We start from the raw sequence: 20852 nt of genomic DNA, 5'->3' as shown, positions 1-20852 counted from the left end.
GTGTTTGTGAGTGCCAGTGTGATTCACATGGGGGGGATTGGGCACATAAGGGGGGGACACATCTAGTGTGTGTGTGTGTGTGTGTGTGTGTGTGTGTGTGTGTGTGTGTGTGTGTGTGTGTGTGTGTGTGTGTGTGTGTGTGTGTGTGTGTGTGTGTGTGTGTGTGTGTGTGTGTGTGTGTGTGTGTGTGTGTGTGTGTGTGTGTGTGTGTGTGTGTGTGTGTGTGTGTGTGTGTGTGTGTGTGTGTGTGTTTTATCTGATCCGGATGGTTACTAATTCCTTTTCTTTATGGCGGTCAAACTGACCGGGAACACCATGGTGTTACAAAGTTGACTAAATCATCCAAAATGCAATGAAAGTGATGATCAGCAATTGTATATGTTGAAATGTCTACTGTGAAGGATATCATAAAGCCTTAATGCAATCGAATGTAAAACAAAAAAGTTATGATTGATGAAAGTAGTAAATTGGTCGGATTTGACCCGAAGACAACAGGAGGGTCAAATGTTCTGTTCTCATTTGTAGACGCATCACTCTATTAAATGTTATAATCATCCTTCTTTAATAACTACAACTTGTCATTGCATGGCTCTCTTTGTAGCAGGGACATTTCCTTTTTGCACCGCGGTACAAATGTCGTTTTCAAGAAATGCAAACATATATGGAATAAACTGAATATTTGGTTTGATAGGAACATGTTCAAAATGTCAAAAATACATTTTGACCTTTGTATTTCAAATGCTCCGGAGTTATTAGACATGTTTGGACGTCAAGTCGGAAATAATCAAATTCTACAATAGTATAATACTAATAATATAAGTGTAGCATGAGAAAGAAATATCAAATATCAACGTTATGAAATAAAACACGAGGTTCAGCCCCAGTACACAACAACATCCTTGGATAATTCATTTTACCTGTATTTTAGGTCTGGTTCATATATGGAATAAACTGAATATTTGGTTTGATAAAAAATGTACCTTGGAAATTATTATCCTGTATTTCATGTCTGGTTTATCATAGTTTCTCACATCTCCTTCCCCTTCTTCCTCACAGTCTGCCCGAGCAAAGACATCCGTAACAATGTGACCAACCTGCAGTCTCTGGAGAACTGCACCATCATCGAGGGCCACCTGAAGATCCTGCTGATGTTCAATACCAAGACGGAGGACTTCCGGGGCCTCAGCTACCCGAAGCTGCGCGTGGTGACGGACTACGTGCTGATGTTCCGGGTCTACGGCCTGGAGACCCTCGGAGAGCTCTTCCCCAACCTCACGGTGGTCCGGGGGAACAGCCTCTTCTTCAACTACGCCCTGGTGGTGTACGAGATGCTGCAGCTGAAGGAGGTGGGGCTGCACAGCCTCATGAACATCACGCGGGGTGCCGTGCGGATCGAGAAGAACCCCGACCTCTGCTACCTGGCCACGCTGGACTGGGCCAAGATCTCCGACTCGGTGGAGGACAACTACATCGTGGCCAACAAGAACGACAGGGAGTGCGGAGACGTTTGTCCCGGCACCGCCCAGGGCCAGACGGTCTGCCAGCAGAACACCATCAACGGACACTTCAGGGGCCGCTGCTGGTCCCAGAGCCACTGCCAGAGAAGTAAGTGTGTTTTAATCTGCTTTAAACAGCGGAGAGACTGTTGTTTGTTCCTCCTTCGCTCCCATCATTTAGGGTTCATGGTGACTTACACTTCACTAGGAAATGCTATGGCTGAGGTCACTAGTTTCAAGGCTTTTATTGTCATGTGGTCATAGCTACAGTGTAGTTATGGCAATGCAAATCGTAGGTCCCAGGCTCCTCCAACAGTGCAACACAATAAAACAGATACAATAGTGCAAGAAACACAATATAATAGAAACTGTGCAGAATAGTCTATATACACTAGTCGTCCATTTATCTGCTTTAGACCTGTGTCCACATTAATTTCTATGACTATATCTACTAAGGATGCATATCGTTGAGTTTTTTACGATACCGATACCACTGAACGATACCGATACTCAACCGATACATATCGTGATACTTTGAAAATGTATCATCTCACAATTACTCCCATGAAGCGCTTTACGATATAGTTAACATGTCAAATTAATATTAAATTCAATTGTGGGACTTCTTGGACCTTTTAGTTCTGAACAAACAATGAAAAACACATTAAAAATATGAAGAAAACCGATTATGGAATATCTTATCTTAATATCTTATCAATATCACCCGCCATCAGGTGTGCCGCGTGAATAGCACATCTTGTCAATGCAAACAGACCGTTATAGCACCGTTATAATTAATGTTACACCTGAGATTCGACTAGAGAACAAATACATAATAGAATAATGGTCATGAGATCTCGGCATTGCACAAACAAACAAATCTCATCTTTAAAATGTGCCTTCACTGGTGAGAGAAAACAAATCCCATCACAGTTCATTTGTGGGACTTTTACCTTTCTAGTATTGAACAATGAAAAATACATAAAATATGAAGAAAAACGATTATGCAATCTAATTTATAACACCCGCCATCACGGGCCACGGACTCACTTTTAAAATTAAATTTAAAAAAGTATCGAGATCTGATTTCGGTACGGTATACCGTAGCCACCAGTATCCGCCTATCCGGTATTTCGGTGATACCGGTATGCATCCCTAATATCTACACAAAGTATCAAAGTTGTTGAATTACCCAAACTAGCAATCCTCCCTGGATTTGAATATGTGTTTGTGCTACTCTATTTACTTATTTATTTATATATTTATTTGGCAGGGACAGTGCACATCGATTGACATTTCTGTAAATGCGCCAGAGTTAGCCAACAGGCTATTTTTCGTCTGTAGTCCCTGGACAGATGTTAAAAGTCATCCTAAAAACAAAAATTCACTTCAAATAACAGGTAAATACAATCAGTAAAACAACATTCAACAGAGATACTTATATTATGATAAAAGCATATATAAAAACATAAAATACATATTCACAAAGCAGACAGATACAGGTCAAGGCATATGTACAAACAGAGCGTTGTAATGTACAGATTGTGTCAGTGTTGACAGAGCTGACTTTCCACTAACCATGTTTTTAAGTTAGATTTAAATGAACTGCAGGTGTTTTGTTCTCTAATCTTTACTGGGATTGAGTTCCACTGTTGTGCAGCTTTAAAAGAAAAAGAAGATTGGCTGAATGAACTCTTCCTTAATGGAACAACGCAGTCTCCTCTTGTTGCAGCTCTTGTTGACCTGTTACAGGTGTGCGTATGGTGATAACAGGTCTGAGCGGAGGTGAGGTAAGGCCGTGTATTATTTTGTACATGAGGCAAGCATTTGCATATCTCATTACATTTTCCCAGCTCAACAAGTTATATTTTGTGAGTATTGGGCAATGATGAGAATAAACTGATTTCTTATCTACTATTTTAAGTGTTTGTTTGTATAATGATTCCAGGGGTTTAAGAGTGGTTGTACAGCATGTGACCAGGTTGTTATGCAGTAGGTGATATGAGATAGAACCATAGAGTTTAATTGAACAGACTGAATTTGACCCGGTTGCAAACCTTTTTCACCTGAGCCTTAAAATTGAGTCTTGAATCAATGAAGACCTCCAGGTATTTGTACTCTGAGACCACCTGTAGCCTCTGCCCGGACACAAACACATCTGGCTCAACGCAGGAGGACTTGGTTTTGGTGAAGAACATACATACAGTTTTACTGACATTTAGTTACAGACAGCATTGCTCCAACCAAGCTGTTACATGAACCATCTTGTTCGTCAGTTCATTAGCCACTTGTGTCAGACTATCTTTGGTCGACATTGTTTTTTCACAATGAGCACCAACCAGAAGATTATGGATGAGCTGACAAGGCTTAGTCTGACAGCCATACAGCGAGGAGGAAGTGTATGGAGATAAAAGTACAACCGGCAGCAACATCCAGTGTTTGCTCGGCTAATTAAAATCAAGCAAATTGTCTTTTTTCGTTCTTTGTTACGATAGTTCCTGACTATAAGCCGCGTTCAGAAACAAGCGTCTCCTCCAATAACTAGAGTGGCGTCATTTTGTGCTTTTTCTAATATCTTTGGATATCATTAGCTCTTCCCTCTTTGGAATCTTTTTTTATCAACGACGCAAATTTGGACACAGGCTTTTCGAAAGTCCTAAAAATACTGTTCTTATAACTACAAAGCCTGTCTGAGAGTATCAGATATGATATTATGGTTTCCTTTACTTTACATTACATGTCATTTGTTTGACGCTCTTATCCAAAGCGACTAACATAGATTCAGTACTGTTGACAATCCCCACAGGAGCAATTTGGGGTGAAGTGTCTTCAGGAACACAACGACATGCTGACTGCAGTGGGACTCGAACTTGCTATCCCCTGATTCGAAGTCCATCATACTAACCACTGAGCCACAGCCTCCTTAGTATCAAAGTCACTTTTTGAGAGTGACCTTTACACCCCTGGGTTCATTGCAAACAGGAACTGCTAATTGCTTATCCTGCAAACGTTTTAATAAATCCAATTTGTCACGATGTCAAATAATACAGGGTACAAACCAAGGCTTGAGTTACATCCCCACAGCTCTAACTAACTGACTCCATGAGTGTCATTTGACTTCCTGTTTACATCCGCAGCAGCTGTCTCCATCATTTGATTAGAGAGTCGTTTGTTGTGAGGTGTTAAACCGGTCGGATACTCTCTGTTTAACTGTAACGCTGTGTGTAGAAATCTCCATATTGACTGGCTGTTGCGTGCACACATGATAGCGTAGCACCTTTTCCAGAATCCATCACGTTGTAAAACGGTCCATTGAGACACATAATGATAATATGCACTGGAGATGTTCTTTCCTCCCAGAAATCAATTTAGACGACCGCTGTTTTCATGGCAAATGGTTTCTGTAATGATTTCTGCGATGTGGAGGGCTGCTCCTCATATCAGCAGGCGGTGGTCCCTCTGATTAGCATTCATTGACTGGAGCATTGTGGGAAAGTGATCTGTGATTATAGGATCTGCTGGAAATGACTCACAGGGAAGTGAAAAGGTCTATTTGTGAACCTACAAATGTTGAGTACCACAAAGTTTTATGATAGAAATGTGTAGTAGGGGCCCCCAGCATATCAAAACTGCCAGATGCTCACTTGCATATGTTGGGCAATTTGCACCATTACTATAAGTAGCGTTAATTTGCATTATTTAGCATATGAAGAAAATATTACAAAAATGGATGGACCTAGTAGGACAATTTTGGAGTGGTGTTGGTGGTCAGTGAGGATGCTACATCCATTTCTGACATTTTCTTGCCCGTTTTAACCAGAAAATACCAACATTTGTGCTCTTGGTGGGGCTGATTTTGATATATTTTGGGTTGATTTGGAAGATTTATGGGACTCTGGATCATTTGGATTGGACATATTGCCTATTTATCTGAACAATTATTGTTCACAGTAGAGATAATAATTTTCATCTTGTGCTCTCGATATCCAATGGTCGCAACACTACTCATTGTAGTCAAAATCAGCCCACCGAGAGTTCAAATATGACCGCTTTCTGGTTAAAACTGCCATTTTTGATCCTGAGAATGTCAGAAATGGACTCAGCATCCTCAATAACCCCCCATAACCACTCCAAAACCGTCCAAGCCAAGCCATTTTTAATTATAGTCCACATAGTCTATAAGGCCATTAGTGCTATGCTAATTGTGCATATGCAAGTTAGCATCAGGCAGTTTCTATGTGTTTGGGACCCGTACTTTACAACTTTGGGGTACTCAACATATCCGGGTTGGAAACTACACTAATAAGGGAAGCATGTGATGAAGGAGGGATTTGATTGACAGGAACACAGTAAAGCACATTGTTTGTTAAACATTTTTCATATTCTTCTCAAACAAGCTGTGGGTTTGCTCGGCTGCAGCCAGTGTGTCGGCCGGTCAGTCTTTCCTCCCATAAACACAGAGAGGCTTCTATTGTGAGACGCATGGAGAGAATGCTTATTATTTTTCCAAGGCGATTATAGCTTGTGTTGTTTTTTGTTCTCCTCTGCTTCTGACGAGGCTAACGTTCAAAGCGCAGCGACCTCGGCCATGTTTATACTTTAACAGCGACTGTTGCAGCCGCACATAACGCTGGCTCCTCCACTTCCTGCCAGAGATCACTGTCGGGGACGAAATACAGGAAATACTTTTATTTTAGCGTGTCCCTGTCCTGTACGTATACATACAATGTCTTACAGTTCCAATCTTGTGTAAAGCATTCAATTTGTTTAATAGGTGAAGTATAAGCAGCTTCTGCAAGGCTACATTTGGGGTGAAATAAAGCATGGAGAGTTATTTTTAGGATTATCTATGAACAAATGCATAATATATATCTCACACATTCAGATGTTTGCACACGTTGAAACATTTTGAGACAGCTGTAGTACACTTTTTAATTACTCATTTTGAAGGTGGATTACTGGAAGAGGACATTTAATTTTGGCGCATTTCCTATTGCTTAAAAGGGCCCCAAAGTTGTGAAAAATGTACCAATATTTTAGTTTCTCAGACAATAGTCACTCCCCAAATTTGCATTTAATTTCCAACACTAGTAACACACCCACTTCTCCTTGTATTCCCGCTGTCCCTGCATGCTCCGTTTCCTCTTTAATCACTTTGGTAATTCGCCTCACTAACAGTTTTTCCTCCTGCGTTGAGACGCTTGATTACTACAAAGAGAAACCTCCCGACCATTCAAAGAAAAAAGAATGTGGACTGAGTGTGTGCAAACGACCTGTTGTGCGTGTGTGTTCATGTCTCCTGAGTTTGGGAGGGGCCGGGGGGCCACAGGTATGACGAGCAGCAGCGGGTCATGTGACTTCACTTCAGTCAGGAGTGTGTGTCGAAGCAGGAGCCATTTCTAGAACATGATGCAATGCTGTCTGCCCCCAGGGAGGACACACACACACACACACACACACACACACACACACACACACACACACACACACACACACACACACACACACACACACACAGACACTATAGAGTGATGAAATAACATATAAGTATAACATGCCTAAGAAGTAATACTTAAATAGAATATCAATAATAGTAAGATAAAATAGTGACATTTAGTGAAATAAACGTATTATACACTGTTCCTTTGGACATCTGTTCATCCCATCTATCCACATATGTATATATTAATACAGCATACGTATATTTTCAGCAAGTTAACATTCTTTTTTATTCTATTCATTTTCTTTTCTTTTTCCTGTAACATACTTTCACCATAATGTTTACTGCACTTTGTATTCTTCCATTTTGTTATTTCTTTCTTTTCTGTTCACCATATTATACGTTGCATTGTTGGAGGAGCCGGAGACTTTAGATTTCATTGCCAGAACTACACCATAACTATTGTGTACATGACAAACAAAGCCTTGTAATAAAGCAAATTAAATAAGCATATCATTCTGATCTAGAAACAGCACGGTTCAAGGGCTCATTTTGCTTCTGCAGGGAAACCGCGGCCCTCACCTCCAGTGAGGACACGCACTTGAACACACATATCACACACACACACATGCATTTACTGTGTGTGTGTGCGCGTGGCAGAGGAACATTAGATGGAGCATTAAAGTTTATGTGTGAGTGGAAACTGTGGCGTTGTTTTTGTTGTGTTTTTACAGGGTTCCACTCGCCTTAGGTTAGAGTCAAGGAGAGCCTGCATTCCTCTGATCTTACTCATGCTCCTTACAAGCAGGAAAACCACCGTGTGTGTGTGTGTGTGTGTGTGTGTGGGTGTGTGTGTGTGTGTGTGTGTGGTGTGTGTGTGTGTGTGTGTGTGTGTGTGTGTGTGTGTGTGTGTGTGTGTGTGTGTGTGTGTGTGTGTGTGTGTGTGTGTGTGTGTGTGTGTGTGTGTGTGTGTGTGTGTGTGTGTGTGTGTGTGTGTGTGTGTGTGTGTGTGTGTGTGTGTGTGTGTGTGTGTGTGTGTGTGCACCAGGACATGTCAGGTTTAACTGTGCAGGGCCCTTAAGTAACTTGTTGGCAATCCAAACTGCCTTGAGAGTATCAGATCTGACGTTCATTGTCATTTTCTCAGTTCCTACGCGTGTGGGTGTTTCTCAATCGTGAGGATGCTGGCTTGGTAGTCGCGTACTTCCAAGTCACTTCCTTCAGAAACGAAGCAAGTATACTTCCAAGCCACGGCTTCGGAGAACGAAGAAGAATGGAACAGGCTAACAAGTGTGCCACTCTCTCTAACGGTTTCAACATAAACTGTACCGAAAAAAAATACCTCACGATGTCTATCTAATTATGAACTTGCTTTACTTTCACGGAACACACTTTTGGTGATAACAAACAAAGTAACATATTTACCAACACATGTTCCACACCACAACACACTTACATTTAAATGTGTGCTGCGTCGGTTCAGCCATTCTCCGCAAGGGTTTTTGAAATTGGTCCGTGCGCAAAGCATTGTGGGGATTTTAAGGACGCGAAGTCTACCCGTGTGCAGCCTCGACATTTCCCCCAAACCAAAGACGCAGCCTCGGTGGAATTCCAAGTATGCTGGAGATTGGAACAGTCCTTCGGCGGCACTCGATAACGTAGCATCCTTGAAATATTGGCTTGGAAGCCAGAATCCTCGAGATTGAGAAACGGCCTGTGTCTGTAGCACGTCTGTAGTGGTGTCAAGTGCTCTCAGGCTGCTGCAGTTTTCAAGCTGTCACTTTGGTGTTGATGGTTGCGTTCTTTTTTCTCGGGACAGCAGAGTGCATCGATCAAGGATGGGAGTCGGCTTTATTTATTTTGGAATCCTTCAAGTTTTCTTAAGAGGACAGAACCAGAATAAATGTTTTTGAGTAGTGATTTCTAACACAAGCCCATTTGCTCTGCACTGAATTACCCGATGCAAAACAGAATACAAATATGTACTTCCTAGTAAAGGATGAATATTGAGGAACATATACAAAATATACAACCACTAGTGCAACTGGTGTTATAATATGTCATTGGATTGGAAGCATTTTTTGGAAACAATAATGAATTTCAATTATTTTTGACTGATTTTGCAATTGCGATATGATGCACAATATTGGAGAGATTAATTTTAAATCATAATTATCTAGATTATCTATGCTGTGTTTCTTTAAGAGCATCTGTTCCAAAAGGAAACGTTTATAGTGAATATACGAGTCTATATAATAAAGTTTGTAGGGCGGGATATCTCTACTGTTGGAACAATACTTACACATATTTACCCTTAACAAATATTGTGTATCCTGCAATTTTGATATTGCCCTAGTGCACATGTGTCAAACTCAAGGCCCGGGGGCCAAATCAGGCCCTTGGTGGATTTAATTTCGGCCCGCAGGATAATTTTTAATTGCTATTAGATCTGGCCCGCCGGTATATTGCACGCACACCTTCACTCCATCCTGAGGGTCTCCTCCGCTCAGAGCCTGAGCCCAAACATTGATGACCTTGCACCCAAGAGGAGATGCCAAGTATCTGAGCTAGCATCACAGAGCAGCACACTGAGTTCAATGGATGTTTCCTTCTGCACTTTCTCTCTCAGGACAACAGGGCATGTTTGGTTTTCTCTTTGAGGGGAATAGTTTTGTTGAAGCTGTTGTTGGCCTGTGGGAAAATGTACTCATAAGAAATGACTCTGGAGAAGCTGCAGATAGAGCCATAAGAAATGAATGCAGCTGATTATTTAATGTTTAATGTTGTTTTTATAGGCAATAATTTAAGCTTTGTTAGTTCCAGGTTTAATATGTGCAATAAGTTCATTTCAATAAGTTCTGCAATAAACGTTGAACCAGTCCGGCCCTCCACTAGTACCCTTTTTTTTTGTTGTTGACCCACTGTGTATTTGAGTTTGACCCCCCTGCCCTAGTGCATAATGCGATTTGAATAAAATGTCCATTATTATGCAGCCCTAATTTTAGCTACATGTGTTAAAATACCTCCTGGTTCATTGAGGTTAATGGATCAGTGGCTCCTGCTATCAAAGACATGCAACCTCTCACCAGATGTTTGCACACGATGCATCAAAGAGGGGTAAATTGACTCCTAATTGACGTAGATTGTGAGCTGACATACTTGAAATACTGATAATGTTAGCTTGAGTGGTTTGGTTAATAAGTAGGAAGGAATTTAATTTTTCTTTTCCAGCTCTTTGCTGTCTGATAAACAAGTCATGACATTTCTTTAAAAAACACTTTATTCTACATGTTCTATTTAATATTGATGCATTCACCAAATGCTGTTTAAAAAAACATCACTCCTCTGCACAACTGGGAAGCCCTAAATGACTCGGCCAAAGAGTCACATGACAGGAGTTGAGTGAAACTCCGACTGACTGCAGGTTGTTTACACAGCGGAGGAGAGGCTGTAAGTAGAGGTTGTAAAAATATAAATACTTCCATATGTGGAGCCCCCGCTTCTCAACACTATTGGTAACACTTGTGGGATCCTGGGGAAATGTTTTATATATAGATTCTATTTTCATTCCTGTTTTTGTAAAATAATGACTTGTGTTTTTTTTTTTTTATGGATTCATGACATTTTTAATGTGATATTTATGGTACAAAATACAGTTTTTAGTCCCCACCTGTTTCCACAGAGGTTCAGGGCTCACAGGACTTATATATTGTGGTGAAGAACGAGGCCGCAGTGAGTAGATGTGACAGGAGGAAAAAACGCCTAGAAACAGTGATTTCCAAGGAGAGGAGATATTACTTTTTATATTTCTTATTTATCACAGGCCAGGGATAAAGGACGCAGAAGAAGACCATACCATCTTACTCCAAAAAATGATAATATTAAACAAATAACAGAAGACAAAACAGAGCTAGTAGGATCGTCTCAACATTTCGAATAACTAGGTGGGAAGTACGATTCATCCAAGAATATATTTGTGTATATAATCCCATTCTTAATTAGAGCTAATCTAATGGATCCCATTTCCTGTTGTGTTCTGCCACCCTGTAATGGTTTTCTTTATAAACCTTATATTCAGATAAGTCCTTTAATGAGCTTTAGGTATTGTTATAGTTATTTAAGTATAAGATTAGCAGGTAATCCACATTTTAACCAACAGAATAATGGTATTTGCTATGGGGACCATTCAAATCTGGCCTCTTTCCACATTAAAACAGCAATTGTTTTAATGAGAAATTGTGTAAATGTCGCAATATTTTAGACTTTTCAGACAATATGTGACCCCCTTACATTTATATAATTCCCGTCACGAGTAACACCACTTCTTCCTTTTTTCCCACTTTACTTTGCATGCTCAATTTCTGCTCTAATCACTGTGGTAATTTGTATCCTGAAGGAAGGATGAAAATCACACACACACACACACACACACACACACACATTTGAATACTTTATTTGGTTCCACAAATTATATTACATAAGACAGGGAATCAAATATATCGGGGCTAAGCAGCACAGAACACTTAGGGGAACACATAGCATCTCCCTCTCCACATGGCTAAGCTGCCGCTTTCACACACACACACACACACACACACACACACACACACACACACACACACACACACACACACACACACACACACACACACACACACACACACACACACACACACACACACACACACACACACACACACAGGAGGAAGTCAGGGTAATATTCAGAGAGGAGAGAAAGCGGCAAACAGTGGATCTCATGATGAGATAAAGTCTGTCTGTCAACGAGGCCCAACACACACACACACACACACACACACACACACACACACACACACACACACACACACACACACACACACACACACACACACACACACACACACACACACACACACACACACACACAGGAGAAGAGAAGCTTTCCAGGTCAGAGTTCACCTCGCCTGCGCCTACACGCTTTGTTGTTTGCTGCGATTGTTTTCAGACACACACACACACACACACACACACACACACACACACACACACACACACACACACACACACACACACACACACACACACACACACACACACACAGAGAAAAGTGCCTTCTCTCCATCACACACTTTCCGAGCGTCACAGCAGCACAGGTTGAACCGGTGGTCGCTCTAAATGGATCAACATGCGTCATTCAGCGAGGCTGTGTGACCATCAGACTGCTGGTCTCTGAACAGGCCTAAGGATGGGAACGGAATATCTTATAAGGACATTTACAATACGTTTAACTAACTGTACAAACAGAAGAGACAAACAAAATATCCAAACATGGTGGGATATATTTCAAATTAAGTCGTTTTCTGCCAGTTAAAGGGGCCCTATTATGCTTTTTGTAATGTTTTATAGGTTTATTGCATGTACATCTCAATATTTAGTTTCTCTCCCACACACTCCCTTTGAGATGTTAGCCTTTGCAGACCATTTACATGCACCACAACCTATATAACACACTACAGGAAAGAGAAAACCCTAAAAAGCAAAACAGGGCCTTTCACAATTCAGCCCTACTTATAAACTCCTACTTTTACACTCCAGTACTATCTGCTCTGTCTATGGCCTGTAAATAATAATATATATAATGTACATATTGTAAACTATAAATGTCCACATGTGCATTCAGTTGGCATGGTCACAGAGTTGGATACTGGCATTGTGCACGGTCAAACGCTTCATTAAATGTGACGCTTGCAGCAACAACCTTTACTCAGATATGGAGTCACAGCGGAGGAGGAAGTTCATGCCATGAGGACGAAACGAAAGTGCACAGAGTAATCCCTTAAGGGCATATTAGCACATTCATTTCACGTGTCAATTTTTTTTTCCTAAAAAGCGTGAGGCCACTTGAACTCTGGCACAGATGCTTTTTTTCCAGTGAAAGGCGACACGAGCCAGAAACACTACCCTACTTTCTTCACTGCCTGGAAGTGGGAGCTTGTTTTACAGTAAACTGAATAACTTCTACACAGTTAGAGCAAAGTACTGAACACTGATAATAGAGTGGTGCACTGACGAGTCCTAAAACCCGGAAGTGAGTTAGCATTTCACCACTTCCTGTTCTCTCGTCTCAGAGCCAATGGGATCTCTCCATAGGGTTTTGCAAAATATCTGGAAATAAGGTCTGTGGTTGAGACACATTGAAGAGACGGATCACGTTTTGTTCTACGACATTAAATCCATCAGCAGTGACCCCACTGGTGATTTCTGAAGAGTTGACGTGTCTGAAAAACGATGGTTGTTAACAAGTGGCTGAATATTTGATTTGATATACTTTATTAATCCCTCGTGGGGAAATGATTTCTCTGCATTTGACCCATCCTAGTGTTAGGCTGCCATTTTGAACAGCGCCCGGGGAGCAGTGTGGGGAACGGTACCTCGGTAGCACTTGGTCTTGCCGGGACTTGAACTGGTGACCTTCCAGTTGCCAAGCCAAGTCCCTATCGACTTCGCCACCACCGCCCCCAGAATAGGACTACAGAAGTTGTGGAGGACGTTGTACATCATTACGCCGAACACGTAAACACTCCCGCTAAGTGAGTTAGCCCTGTTCTGCTTGAAAGCAAGTTCCTGCCTCCTGCAAACTGTTAAAACTAACGCTTCAACTTGTTCCATTTAGAATCTGTATGTTTGAATATGGATCTTAAGTTGAAGTCGTGCTGCTGGACTCGGCTGTAGTTCGTTTATAGCATAACGTTAGCATTTTGCTTCTGGCGACTAGATTTATGATTCAAAAATGATAAAAGTAGGGTAGACGTGGAGATTATCCGGCTGAACAAAACGTGCATTTATCAAACAGGTTCGTTTTCCACAGACCTTATTTTGAGCTATTTTCCAAAATCCTGTGGAGAAACCCGTTGCTTTTTTGTCGAGGGAACCAGCAGCTTCCTTCAGGGTAAATACGTCATCCCTGCACCGCTCTATAGACAGAGGATGGGTATTAGTGATAACGTGATATATTACATGTGAGTCAATAGACTGGCACGATAGGACTTATTTAACCACTGTGCCATTCAGCATTAATACCTGATTCATACATGACTGTATATTGTATATTGTAATATACATAAGTTACATTTTATTCTTACTTTAACTTTTTAATATTTTATTTAATTTTTTATCTATTTTTTTTTAAAATAACAAATATTTGTATTTATTTTATTAAAACGTTGTATTGAACATTCTCATGTATACGTGTGTTTTCTATAAATACATTTATTTTATCTTTGAATTTCATATTCTTACTTCAACTAATGTTTATATAAACATTTGTATTGTTTTTAAATATTTTATACACATTTTTTGTTAAACTTTATAATTATTATTTAAACGTATTTTTTTATTTATCTTTTATTTTAAGATAAGAAACGGTCAAAAACGGAAACAATTGTATTCTTAAGTTCACAGAAGGACTATACTTATGCAACCAAAATGATTTGTTTTGCGGTTAGGATCACATTAGTATTTTGAATTACATTAATTTGCCCTGATCATCTTAGAAATTGTCATGCTTTATGATTAAAAACTCCTGATATGTTAAAGCATTCAGTCTCTACTACTGTGAGCCTTTTCACTTCCTTGTGCTCAGTTAAAAAGGGAAAGTAGAGCACACACACTCCGATGATAGTATTTGAATTGTTTCCAATTTCCTCCTCTGCTCCAGGTCAGGAGTAAAGTGAATTACAAGTGATGTAGTGATGTGATCCTGATAGTGATACACTCTCACACACACTCACACACACACACACAGCGTCCTCATCTGTCCTGTTTCATTCCCATAGACAAGCGCCTCTTTAATGCTGTCCATTTGTGGTGGTTAAACAAACACACACACACACACACACACACACACACACACACACACACACACACACACACACACACACACACACACACACTGGTGTTTGAATCACTATGGATATCTTAAAAGGGAGAAGCAGTGATAGAAACCGACAGATGGAGAGGCAGAGTTAGTCACTGTGCTCTTGTGTTTTCCTTCCTGGCGCCTTGCATCCTTGTTCACAAACCCAAATTAACTTTGATAAGTTGGCATCAGTTGTGTCACTTGTGTGTGTGTGTGTGTGTGTGTGTGTGTGTGTGTGTGTGTGTGTGTGTGTGTGTGTGTGTGTGTGTGTGTGTGTGTGTGTGTGTGTGTGTGTGTGTGTGTGTGTGTGTGTGTGTGTGTGTGTGTGTGTGTGTGTGTGTGTGTGTGTGTGTGTGTGTGTGTTTCTCTCAATGTGTGCAGTGCTAGCCAGGCGCCCCGGGGAAATCTGTAAAACTCTCTTTCCTCCAGCTGATCAATGGATGGGCACTCCCACTTCCTGCTCCACACACACACTAACACAAACACACACATACAACTGTAACAGTACACATTCAGATAGACATGTGCACAACAGATACACACACTCACACACAGGGCCAAGTGGAGTACGCACAAGTGGAGCACGCTGCCCACTCTGCTGGCTTATGATTGGCTGCTGGTTGTAGAGATGAGGAGAGGATGGGGGGCTTCTGAGGACACGAGTCTGCAACAAGATGTATGTGTGCTGTTGCTGCAGTGTGTAGAGAAGGAGAAGACAGTCCTTATCTTTCACAACCACGCTCTGGGGATGTTTTAAAGAACACATGCTGCTCTCAGTAAGGCCAGGCTGTAGAGAGGTGGTGGTGGTTGGATAACAGCGGTGGGGAAAGAAGGCATTGTGGGCCATGGGAAGGCACAGATTTCATTCTGCCGCACAGAATTCACCATACTGTACTGCTGGTGGTGAACGCTTTAGCCAATCAGGGGGCGGGCAATGAGTTTAACCACATGTCACGTCATCTGTGGACTCAAAAACAGTTTTTTGTAGACGAAAAACTGCTTTAAGAGACGGAAAAACTGCATATAGAGACGAAAAAACTGCATTTAGAGACGGAAAAACTACATTTAGAGACGAAACTAGTGTATTTAACAAGGTTTGTCAATTAAAACTGTTGGGATGACAAAGGAATATCAGATGGTCAAAATTGTAAAATCAGAGATATCAAAAACTGCATATAGAGACGGAAAAATTATATTTTAGAGATGAAAATACGAGACATGAGCTGAATACTGTTGAACACTGACACATACTTCTACAGTTACTGCACTTCAATTTGACACATTTCTAATCCTGTATTTACTTATTTAGTTACTGACTGAAATCTATATATAGATATGTTGTATTTATCGTATATATTTATTGTTTGATGTGTGTATGCATAGCACTGTCAGGATGTTAATACCAGTGTTTATTTTTCATGTCGAAGCATTGAACTCTTGCACCTTACAGTGTATGACACCCAGCAAAGTAAGAAGGCACTTAATAACATTTTGAAGTGTTTGGATTAAGTGTACATTTCAGTTTTTGTATTTGCACGTCCAGGTAAAAGCGGTGTATTTGAGACGTAGGAGACAAGGAGAGGTTAAGAAGTAGACTTTAAACTGGTGATAGAGTCCTTCTGTGCAGCGAGGGTCAGAGTGTGAGCTGCATGTTGGCAGGTCGTTACTGACGAGTCTGAAAGGACTTCCTCATTACTTCCTGCCTTTGTCCAAAACACTTCCTACTCCTGAGCCCCGGGGGGAGGCCCAGGGAGAGAGAGGGGGGGGGGGGGTATTATTTACATGTGAGAATGAAAGGGAAGAGAAGTGAGATGAATGGATCACAGCCAGGGGCGGACTGGGACTACAAATCAGCCCGGGACTCTCGACCGGCCCACTTCGGTACCGCCGGCCCACCTCTGTACCGCAAGTAATTACCGCTAGAAAACTGTCGACGGGGGGGGGGGGGGCGAGTGACTTATCCGACCGGCCCACTTCAATACCGGCCCATCGGGATTAGTGTGTGTGTGTGTGTGTGTGTGTGTGTGTGTGTGTGTGTGTGGTGACAGGAACACAACCTGAGTAAAGAGGATTGTTTTCAAAAACCAAAACACAATCCAGTAATCAGATCAACAGACAAACCACTTTGAAATGATCCCTTTCTCTCATCTTATTTGATATCTAATAGGTGTGTGTTTGAGTAACATGAACACATTTAAGTTTTATTTGATTACTGACAATATTTTTCCAGAAGTGCCCGAATAGTTTTGGTCATTTAGAAGATTTATTTGCAAAAAAATGAAAGCTGGTCAAAATATGAAAAGCTGTAATGATTTAGGAAGGGTTTATTTATCCATATTAAGTGTACTACACTACTTGTAAACAACATGCATCAATACATTCATACATACATTTGGAGAATATGATTCAACAAAAGCAGCATTAGTGTGTAAACTATTCAAAAAACATCCCCAACCCACTTCTCAATCCCTTTAAGTGGCATTAAGAAAAAAGAACAACAGAGATTAAACATGTAAATATTAATATAACGGAGTATTTATGCATTTAATACATCAATGAAACGATGTAAGATGTGCGGCCTGGTGTAAACGAGCACATCAGTCTGATCCAAACTGATTATAAATCACTATAACAAGCTCATCAGTTCAAAGTGAAGAGAAGTTTTATAACAAAATGTGAGTAAATGTCTCCCTGTGCGTCATTGGCTCACTGTAAAGGAAACAGCAGCTTCACAACCACAGCTTCAATGTGCTCTGTGTTCGGAGGATGTGATGCTCATGCTCCGTTAGCTCAGGTTCATCTCGCCCCCCCTCCGACGTAAGCGTGACGTATGCGGTTCTTGCTTCTAGACCGACAATTTTTCGGTGCTTGAAACGAACCGGATTCCGGAGCTTAGAGGCGGCTCCGCTGCGGTGTGAACAGGAAAAACCGGTGCTTTTTTCAGGCTCCGAACCGGCCCTGGAACCGCGTTGGTGTGAAAGCCCCCAACAAGGTGTTTCGTCTGAAGGCCAGGTTTCAAGTTCTCAAGAATGTTGTTGTTACATCACCTTCTTGGGAAAGCGCGAGTTTCCCACAGGTTGGGGAGTGTATTCCTGCGAGGGGTGTGGAGTTCATGCTTATCTGACAGCTTACATATGGAAGTTATTATTGTGCTGTTTTTGTTAGGACCCGAGCTCCAACATAGTCTGGTTAAAGGAGACTATTGAGATCGCAGGAATGATTATTTCTTTATGTTTTCACCATGTGTGTTTGCTCAAGAAAGAACAGTTGAAATCATGCATCTTTTAAAGGAAAATACTACCAGGAGTGAGAGCTTAAAATCCACTTTATTATGTTCAATATCAAGGTGATACAATACAGAGACAAAACCACATAACAAATAATTGTTGCGACACCGAAAAAAAGGGTCAAAACTTTGTGCTTTTACTAACTTTTAAATACTTTTCTGCTATATGTTTTACCCCCGTAGTTAAAACACTTGTCCTCCTTCGTGTGTAATGCTGTTACGGACCAGTCTCTAACAAACTCAACTCAAGTACACCAAGATTAAAAGGCTTTATTGTCAAATGCACGATATCAAAAGCGTAGTTGTTGGCTATAAAAGTCTAAAGTTATAAATAAAACAATGCAAGAAAGTAGTTAAGGGTTAAGTCTTTAGAATACGACCTGCTCCATAATACTTAATTTAAAATGATATTTTAACACATATTAAGCCTTTGAAAATGATACAGCTTCCTGAGGTTTACATTTTACTCTAGTCCTTATGCGGTTTCGATAACATTTCTATGAATTGTGCAACACTGCATCCGACTTCTCCCCGTATTTCTCTCCATTCTCAGCTCCCTTCGCTGAATGTCCTTGGCTTTTCTAGAAACGCCTCTTTTCCTCGAACCATCTAACAGGTTTCTTTTAGCACAATAACACACACTCAGCCCCTCCCAGAGTGCGTGAAGGGTCTGGGAACAGAGGATCATTCTCAGTAAAGGAGCTTTGATGGTGACCAGCACCCCCGCTCAGGCTGTAATGGTTTGGTCCAGAGACCTGTCTATGTAAGGCCATACTTGTGACACTATGCTTGAGGGGTGGGGTGGGGGGTGCATTATTGGGAGAATGTGACCCTGCGTTGACCCCCCCAGGTCAGAGGTGAGTAAGTAGAGGATGGGGGTGGGGGACAGAGGTCAGAAACCAATGGGGCATTTGCTGGCCATAACTACAGGGTAGAACACACACACACACACACATTCCTGGAGGCCGCACAGCGACAGGAAGTGCCGATGGACAGGTGTGTGTGTGGTGTTTTCTGCCCAGCAGCAGGGACACACAGGGAGATATAATGGGCCTCAAACAGGAAGTGATAAACGAACAAACAATGTGTGTCTCCAGGGTGTTTATTTTTCACTCCTCTTACGTACAGTTTTTACTTTTACGATTTGCTAAAGGCACTTTAACCGAGAGGACATTGAATTTCCCCTTAGTAGTTAATACAAGTTAATCTTATAAGAGAAAACATTTTGCTTCACAGTCCACATTTATTTTGGTACAACACAAGAAATCCTTTTATATATGAGGAATATAAAAACTATTATCATGTTTTAGAGCAATTTAAAGGATTGGATTGTTAAATGTGGGGGCTAACGATATACCGAACTACCATTGGTCCATTCATCCTAATTAAGACTATACAATTGAAGATTTTTGTAAAATAACATGCTTTAAAGGTCCCATGTCATGCTTTTCCGGTTATTACCCGTCCCCTTGTGTGTTATGTAGGTTTTTCTGCATGTTAACGGTCTGCAGAGTCACAAACCCTCAAAGTACACCCTGCAGCGAGTAAAACTCTAACACAGAAAAGACTGTCTCTGCTGCCCCAGAACGCCTCGTTGGAGATTTCTCTTCTTCCATTGTTTGCTTCCTGAGTTCTGTGACGTGTGAACACCCAGATCAACAACAAATGACCGGATTGGACCAATCCGCGGAGCACCTCCCACACCAGGATCCCTTGGCTAACTAACAGGGAGTCCCCATTGACTTGCATCGAGCTCCCTGAATGCTGGTAATAGACGAGTTGGGATGGCGGAGAAATCCTCTCCGCAGACCCATTCTCACAGCGTCATAATAAACCTTTTTCTTACTCAATATCAAGCCACACTTATTGTTTTGACTTCGGCTGTGAGTGTTTGTGTGTGCTCAATGAGTTTCGCTTGTTCTCGCTGTATCGCCGACCCGGAAACCTGTCCGCTCCTCGCAGCAGCAACGAGCCTCGCAACGTCCCGACCAATCAGAGCACACTGGGCTCACAGGGAGGGGGGGGGGGGGGGGGGGGGGGGGGGGGGGGGCAGGAGCTCCAACAAGCCGTTTAGGACAGAGAGTGAATACACATACTATACAGAGATGCTGTTTGAGACACCAATGTGAGTTTGGAAAATTGCACAATTTAAATCTATTCTAGTAGACCTCAACAATGGAATATGATCAGTAGAAATGGCCATGACATGAGACCCTTAAAAGTGTTTATAAGTTTATAAAAAAGTCCCTTGAATTTACTGTTTAGAAATTCAGCATTTACATTTTGATTTAAATTCAGATTTCACGAATGAATCTTCAAACTACACCCTTACATAGAATCAGAATCGAGTTTATTGCCAGGTACGTTTACACATAGGAATTTGCTTTGGTATATAGTGGAACAAACATAAACACAACATAAGAAAATAAGTTGTAAGAGGTCAAAAAAAAAGAAGTATTTACACCCAATTGAAATATACAAGACAGACTAGAAACAAAAAAACGTAAAATGAATATATGACAATCTGCAGGGCAAAGTGGAGGGCTGCTTTATTCTTTATTTGCTGAATATTCATCTCATGTTGTCTCTTTTCCATCAGTCTCTGCTTCCTGTGATCCTCCTGCTGTCTCTAAACACTGTAGAGTGGTTTGGTTTCACTCCACCTCTCCACTTGTGCCTATAAAGTCCCTCCACTTTCCCTCTGATGGCCTGAGTGGCAATATATATTTGCAG

General features: G+C 41.3%; 1 protein-coding gene across 1 annotated transcript in view; it reads left to right on the top strand.

Annotated features, from left to right (window-relative positions):
• Positions 1-20852, top strand: part of insrb (insulin receptor b) — a 120840-nt gene that overhangs the window by 38520 nt on the left and 61468 nt on the right. Inside the window, exon 2 of the mRNA XM_034217784.1 lies at positions 1057-1605. Within this exon, the coding sequence (XP_034073675.1) occupies positions 1057-1605 (549 nt within the window). The remainder of the gene's footprint in view (positions 1-1056; positions 1606-20852) is intronic.

Source organism: Gymnodraco acuticeps, unplaced genomic scaffold (genome assembly GCF_902827175.1).
Source record: "Gymnodraco acuticeps unplaced genomic scaffold, fGymAcu1.1, whole genome shotgun sequence".
Classification (NCBI taxonomy): domain Eukaryota; kingdom Metazoa; phylum Chordata; class Actinopteri; order Perciformes; family Bathydraconidae; genus Gymnodraco; species Gymnodraco acuticeps.
Note: the sequence above shows the minus strand (reverse complement) of the source record. Positions and strands in the feature narration are given on the sequence as shown.